The sequence below is a fragment of the Aplysia californica genome, unplaced genomic scaffold, assembly GCF_000002075.1.
Source record: "Aplysia californica isolate F4 #8 unplaced genomic scaffold, AplCal3.0 scaffold00037, whole genome shotgun sequence".
In the NCBI taxonomy this organism is placed as follows: Eukaryota; Metazoa; Mollusca; class Gastropoda; order Aplysiida; family Aplysiidae; genus Aplysia; species Aplysia californica.
In genome coordinates this window covers 1,963,856-1,971,715 of record NW_004797307.1, presented here as the reverse complement: position 1 = coordinate 1,971,715, position 7,860 = coordinate 1,963,856, and the positions used below count along the sequence as shown (strand labels likewise).

The following is a 7,860-nucleotide window of genomic DNA, read 5'->3' as shown; positions in this document are numbered from 1 at the left end:
CCCCCCCACAAACACACACACATACAAACATACAAACACACACATATACGGGCATACACACATACACCCACGCCCACCCACAGAAATATTTAAAAGTATGCAACCTCTCCTACCGGAACATAGCTATTATGACGTATTTTTATTTCCTGCCTTTCTTGGTAACGTATATCTTTCTCCACTTCACAGCAAACGTCACGCACCGTTAAGTGTAGGCGACAGTGATTTCTGTAAGGAGCCTTGTAAGCATGACTGTCACTTTGACCCCTGTAGCAAACAGCGAGCTATGCTATAAATGGACCATTTTCCCAGCCAGCAGTTTTGCTGTCATCACGTACTCTTGGATTTTCTTACTCGTACGCTTCGACACACTACACTCTCATTCTTTTGATCAACGTTACTCGATTGAGGAGGACTTCAAATCCATGCCTTGTATCGATGAAGGCATAGACTATTACGTGTACAATAATTATAATTATTTATTGTGACTTCAAGGATATCCTGCTGGCCTATCGTGCATGCATTGCAAAGCAGTTTATGATATCAAAGTTTCAAGGCCAGTGTTGCAAAAGAAATCATTCTGACCAGTTCGAGAACCATTTATTAATGATTTATTTGTTCCAAGATTAGAACCTTGATTAATCGAGCTCTTGGTCAACGGAGATTCGCCATTAGTGCATTAATTTAATTCAATTTTAAACGAAACCTACTTCGGTGTTTTTATTCGAGTTTTTGTGTGAACGAATTTAAAGAAGATTTTCAGAGTTACCCCCCTTCCTCAAGAAAAACAAAATGGCGCTCTCCAATGGTTGCTCCTGCAGAATTGGACCCTCGATTTTGAACGCTGACTTGTCGGATTTAGCTAAAGAATGTCAACGTTTGGTAGAAGCCGGTTCAGATTACATGCATCTCGATGTCATGGATGGACATTTTGTACCCAACCTAACGTTTGGCCACCCTGTTGTCAAATGTTTGCGTCCAAAGTTACCAGGAGTGTTCTTCGAAATGCACATGATGGTTTCAGAACCAGAGAAGGTAGGGATGTCCCAAATTAGTTCCATGTCTCTCATTGAGTCATGTTCATATAGCCCATAGCATGTGAACCTGACAATTTCCATATTTTGCAATAGTTCACATGCCAGTGCCTTGCTCTCCTGCTCTTTGCTTTGTGATACTACTCAACAGCCACAGGCCTGCCTAAAACTACGACAGTACAGTCTACAGCCTAGCAGTACACGTTCAGCCGGTTCAGGAGGCTAGCGCCGGCTAGTCTGTAGTGACTCTAGACTAAGACTGTACTTAATTAATGTTATACGGGGTGCCCATTGTGAATGGGATCGGGTCGGGTCGGGGGTCGATCACCCCTCTCGTTGCCTGAAAACAAACGCATTTATATATTTTCCAGTCGGCGAGTTGGACACGATTGGCTTGTTCCATGATAGCCGCTTTGCGCCTTTAAACTGGCTAGCAAACCGCCCCGACCAGACCCGATCTCCCAATGGGCACCCCATATTATTGTAGGCTGGAGACTAAGAAGTTGAAAGTCTCCCTTTTTCACTCTTTTTCTTTGTTTTTTAAAAATATAGCAATGCCAATCGGGCATTGTTTAGACCCGATCATAAATACACGACTACCCCCCTATCCAAAGCGGATTCGCACGGAGACCGGCCATTTTCACTTCACTCTCGTGGCAAATGTATGTGACCTACAAATCCCCACATGACTATTCCGGGCCCGTTCATTGGTCACTTGAAATAGGGCAATGGCGGGCGCGCGCATCCGGTTGTTTTTCTCTCTATTCCCCTGTAACATTGAAATGGGGGTATTCCGAGGCGAGGTTATCTCATCTCGGGGTGTTTGCGTCTCAACGGGGAAAAAGAATTTTTAATTGTACGGCATGCTAGATTGAATTAACTTATCTTTTACGGTTGACATGGTCTAAAGCCATCATAAAAAGCTTTGCAATTATTTAGTCACGCTGTCGACATATATTCTTAAAGATCCCATGTTGTGATACGATGCTATAAATAAAATGGACTCATCCCGACACCCCTTTTTCGCAAAATCGTAATATGTACACCACAATTTTAATTATAACAAAATAACTACGAAATTTGTAGTAAATCTGACTGTAGAAATGATTTCTACACTCAAAAACACATCGGGTAGCCAAGTTTCTCTCGAACACTCTGATTAGTTACCGAGATATCGTCGATTTTCTTACAGAATCTGCTACTGCGTGGTCCACTTTTTAGGAGTATTTTCCTATATGTGGGTCATCCATATTTTGCCGACCTTTACAACCCCATAACTTTTTTATTTATGAACCGATTCTCAAAATTCAAGAAGCATAATTCTTAGAATTGAAAATTCTTTCTTAGGTACCAAAAAAAGGGGGCTAAAGTGAAAATTTAAATTTTCATTGGCATTGCTATTTTATGTCTGTCCATCCCTACCTTCTTTTTGCCTGTCTCCTTCACATGCAGCTAAAAGTAGAATGACACACCTGCCTGATTGGCTGCTAATTTTAGTAATGTGATGTCATTACATCCAGGGATACCCACAGACTATTTGTAGAAGGCTGTGGAGATACCACGTGGAACCAAAGATTCTCTATACTACACGATCTTTGAAGGAACGACCTGTTGGGTCAGTGGCTTGACATATTATCCATTGATGTGTTTCACACAGTTAAGTTTCACACTTGGACATGATGAAAGATCGCTTAGATCGTTGATGCTCAGAACAGTAAGAACGCTGATGCTTAAAATTGAAACACAGTAAACGCAAAGACAATAAAGAAAGCGCGCGGAAATTGCCGTAAAGACGCCGTAAGATTACAACACTCCCCCCCCCCAGGCCCAATAAACAATGCGCTGAAGAGATAAATAAGCAGCAGCATCATGAGAGCTCCGCATCATATCACATTACCGGTATTCATGGAAAAAATATCGCACCAAAGCGCCGTGCCATCAAAGATCATGTAGCCTAGTAGAAAATTTCCTGGTCTGACGTCACACAAGGTGGCTGCTTTACCTAAAATTAGTTTGCGTTGTTCTACATTTAGTTGCATATGTCTCCTCCCCTCTTCTCTCTCCCTCTCTGTCTCTCTGTGTCAGTTACTTGAGAGTTGCTTAGAAGAGCTTTGCTACCAAGACAAGAGAAAGGAAAAAAAGTTAGAGATCTGCATTTTATTGAAAAGTTTAGGCCAAATTGCAGACTTGCTATTTTACAAGGAATGATTTGTTGCTCCCCCAGTTGCAACTGCTGTGTAGGCCTACAGAAAGTCACTTTTATAGGATCAATTTCTTTTTGCCTTTATATTCTGTGATTCAGGTGCTGCTAGGTCCCAACTTCATCTCGTAAAATGATTTGACCTTGTAGTGTTTCCAATGGCGATGTATGTGCCGAATGAAGTAAAATGAGTTTTTTTTCACGTGCTGCGCCCAGTGGGTCGAGGGCATGGCTGATGCAGGTGCTGACATGTACACATTTCACTACGAGGCCACAGATGACCCGGTCGGATGCATCAGGAAGATCAAAGAAGCTGGAATGAAGGTCAGTGGATTTTTACAGTTGTGACTTGACACTGGGATGGGGGAGGGTGGCTGTCCAAGCTTTCCTGAGTACTATTGTTTAAGGAGCATTAAAAGAAATAAATGCTGGGATTTTAAGATGAAAATTTTGACTTCTTAACTTCGGCAAGCCGCTCGCAGTGGCTTACAATTGCAACCGCTGTGCTGCTGATCTGCTGTCAGCAGCTCTGGAAAATTCCATTACAAGGACAACATTTTATATTAATTTTCAACAATTGCCGAAAATAAGTCTCTCTTACTCATTTACTGGGAGTTCTTTCATAAGATGAAAATGTCAAAATTTGTTTTGATTTGATGACCAATTTAGTGATGTGTATGTTTCAAGACTTTTTAAAGTTTTGTATCAAAAGAGGGCTCAGGTGTGCTGTGATCTGCGTTGGTTACATCATTATCATGATCTGACGTAAGAATAATTTTATTTTAGTCGCAAAGCTCATTGGCATTACTTTCTTCCCTTCACTTGTTTCAACACCGAACAAGGCTCACGCACTTTCCTTTTTTACATCCTTTTATTGAAACCGGGTTCTTTTTATGATGTCAGAGAAGAGGAAACCTGATTGTTTGATAATAGAAACCAAGCGTCACATTTTAGCAGAGGTTGACAAAAAAGTGGGTGGTTGGTTGGGGTTCTGGTGTGGTTTGCTCCTTTTTTCCTCTCTCAAACATCTATCGTCCTTATCTTTTCACCGTCTTTTTTATGTTTGTTACGGTTTTGTAACACCTCTACTCTTCGGCACTTATATGACCTAAATGTGTGGCAAATGCCATAAAACTTTAACTAAAACAAAATGACATTAAAAGAATCCTGCTCTAAGGTGGGACTTCATAAGAGATTTTGGTATCCCCAAATCAATGTATTCCATGTTTCTAAAAATTCGAGATAAAATCGCCCATCATTGGATGTCAACCTGACAGAAAGGGAGCACACTTCTATTAGCTAGATTTGAGAACATCAAGCTATCGTTTTAACTTTAAACAGTTGCAGCAAGCTTTTGTCGTGTCTCATCTTGTCTTTGGTTCCGTTCTCTCAACGAAAGCAAATGAAATAAAAAAGAAATTCAACATTGGTTTCACATGTAATACAGGATGGTTGGATAGGTTCAAAAAGAGACATCGCATTATTCGCACAGCTGTGTGTAGTGATTCTGCTACAGTAAATCCTTCACAATTTCCCTTGATTTTCTTCAACATTTCTCTAATATTTTTCTCCTGTTGGTTTACCTGAATTAAGGATGTGTCAAACACATTTGTCAACCCCTGATATGTTTTGAGTAACCAAAGCCTGACTGTGCTTTGATTTCTTTTTGCTCATATTTTAAAAAAAGGCGCAATTAAAGTTGAAGACGAGTAATAATTATTTTAAAAAATTGAAAATTGCCCTGAAAAGAAGTAGATCTATTCCCTCTGCAAATTTTTAAAGATACGACCACGACATGTTTGGTTTGCAGGTTGGAATGGGTATCAACCCACCGACGAACGTGGAAGTGGTTTTGCCCTACGTCGACATGCTCGACACTGTTCTCGTTATGACGGTCAACCCTGGCTTTGGAGGACAGAAGTTCATGACTGAGTGCTTGCCCAAGGTGAGATGTCTTATGTTATCTTTCAGCTGTTTTTGTCTTGTTTTGAAAGAATTTAGGTAAGCTATCAATCGTCGGAATATTATGACTTGATCAAAGTAGTAGAGTGGTAATATGAAAGTTTTTCATATTCACATTTAGATTTGAAAAGGATATTATAACACTTTTCCCATGTGGCCTCGCTGGACCGAGAGCCTCAAAATACAGCTCGAGTGGCTGGCTATCTATTCCAATCAAGTAATGAAAAGACACAAAATTCTCGGCTGATCCATGTTTTCGAAATATAAGAATAGACTTCCTGTTAGTGGATATGAAAGAAAATATAACACTGAGAGACGATTTTTAGTAATTTCAGCATTTTTGTCTGTCCCCTTCGAAATGTAAAAATGAAAATAAAGTGCTCCTCTGACTTCAATATACGTGTCATATTTTCACTTCTATAATAGGTACACATACATAACTTTTAGCATTCTTTGCCTTACTTGAGGCAAACTACCTGTGAAGTTTGAATGATGCCGTTGTTGTAATTTCATGACCCTTCAAAGCAGAAAAATTGTTGATTTCATATGACACCTTTGATATTGCATAATCACTTTTAGAAACCCCAAACTAATGTAATTGGAATAAATCTTCAATATTGAATCACCATCTGATAGATTTTTTTTAACCTTCAATTTGATGGGCCATATGGTATGGTTTGTGTGTATGTTTAGTTGGATGTTTTGACATTTTCCTTTGGTGCGGTAGGGGAGTAAAAATAGGTGAGGGAAAGCCCTGGGAAAGTGGTGGATTTTGGCCTGGTAGGAAAAGAGTTAAATGACGTTGGGTTGGTTGAAATTTTAAAAAAAATAATTTTTGCAAGCGACTAATTTTTTGCCAAGTATGTCTCTAGTTGTACTTCATTCACTGAAATGACATGTCTCTCTTTCTGTCTCTCTGTCTCTGTATCTCTCTCTCTCTCTCTCTCTCTCTCTCTCTCTCTCTCTCTCTCTCTATCTCTCTCTTTCTCTATCATCTCACTCTCACTTTCTTTCTTTTTATGTGATCATTGAGTATCTGGCACTGACGCTGTCACATATATAAAGAATGTTAGTGAAATAGAAACTGTCTTTCTGGGTTCTTATATATCATGTGTATGCAGAGTGCAGGTTGGATAACTATTTTGTTCATAAAATACACAGAGTACATAAAAAGTAAAGACAACCAACATGGATTTAGAATATTCAAAATGCAAAATGGTAATATAATATTTTTAAAAAAATAGACAACATACGTACGTATCTGCCACTAATCAGATTAAGTAATGGATCCTTTTTTGTTGTAGGAAATGTTTCATATGAAAAAAATGTTTACATTAGATTGGAGCTGGAGAGAGAGTGATACATCAGCGAGAAGTTATAAAGTTTATTAAAGAACATTTACTTTGCACTGTAGAGATCAATGATTGATCAGCTTCTTTTGGTGACCTGGTCCTGAGCACATTATAAACATTTTTTCTTGGGGTTTTTTTTCCACAAAATCCGTCCATACAGAGGCATCCTAACTGCAGGCCAAACAAATTTATTTTGTGGGGGGGGGGGTGTCATGGCTGGGGGCTGTAGTTTGGTAGCCCCAGCTTCAGAAGATCAGCTTTTGCTAAGATCTGTGTCAGGGTCAAAGTAGGCTGTGTGGGATATGTTCTAGCAAGAAAGATGAAGTTATTGATATGCTGCCTTCCCATAATAATAATTATAATGATAATAATAATTGTAGTTATATGGCATTTATGAGATAAAATGCTCTAAAGCTTTCTCTGTGCACTTTGCAACTATTTGTCACCTCAGAAGACCCTTGAGTATATTTATGAGAAATATTCTCGTCTTCCTGGGAAACATACAGTGCAAGCTTCCGATTAAGCGCTCAACCTTTAATAAACTGACGAGATGTTTCGCTGTCTATAGTTGGGTACCCAATCCCATTTTATTTTTTTACATTTATTTTTTGTCCCTTGCCCATTTCTATGAGACTGACGCCATCTGATTAGTAGAGAAAGTTGCGTGTGATAGTGTCCAATAGTGTGTTACGTACATAATTATTATAACATGTAACTGTTACAGATGGAGAATCAAGGAAAATAGAAGTATGTCAAGGATCTGAGAGCAATGGTGATTTTAGACATGATGATGGTGGTGGTGAGTGATGATGTGAGGTGGTGTTTATGTAAATAATTATTGAGGAGATATATATATACGTTCACTCACTGTCAGTTGAGTTTTTAAAAAATGTAAGCGTTGGTCCTATCTTATCTTCCTCTGCTCCAGTGAGTTACATGGGATGTGGGCATCGTCTATCCCGTTCCTTACTGGAACCGTCTTTAACTTTACTATGAAGTTCCGAAATGGTGGGCACAGTCTCTACTTAGGTGACCTTGTTAACATTAGCCTATTCTATGAGGCCAAGACAAATGACGAGAGGACCTAAGTAGGTAGGCGGTACTGTGGCAGATATGTTAGGCTCTTCGTTATTTGGTAGGTTCCAGGTTGACAAGCAGGTTATAGACTTGAAAAATACTGCTCCGTAATCATTTAGCTCGATTATTCCTTTCGAGCCTTATTAAACTTAGAGCCGCGGAGATTCTGACACAGGGTCGTTGAACCTGAGTCGAACTGGAACAATTTACACACAGTATTGTATCTCGTTGCCTCGGG

The 7,860-nt window shown here is 39.5% G+C and overlaps 1 protein-coding gene across 1 annotated transcript in view; it reads left to right on the top strand.

Moving 5' to 3' along the window:
• Positions 1-223: 223 nt before the first annotated feature.
• The window catches only part of LOC101845220 (ribulose-phosphate 3-epimerase), a gene marked incomplete in the record, with an annotated part of 9,766 nt that continues 2,129 nt past the window's right edge, over positions 224-7,860 (top strand). The window contains 3 exon segments of the mRNA XM_005091907.3: positions 224-1,032; positions 3,448-3,555; positions 5,042-5,176. Coding sequence (XP_005091964.2) covers positions 790-1,032; positions 3,448-3,555; positions 5,042-5,176 — 486 coding nt within the window.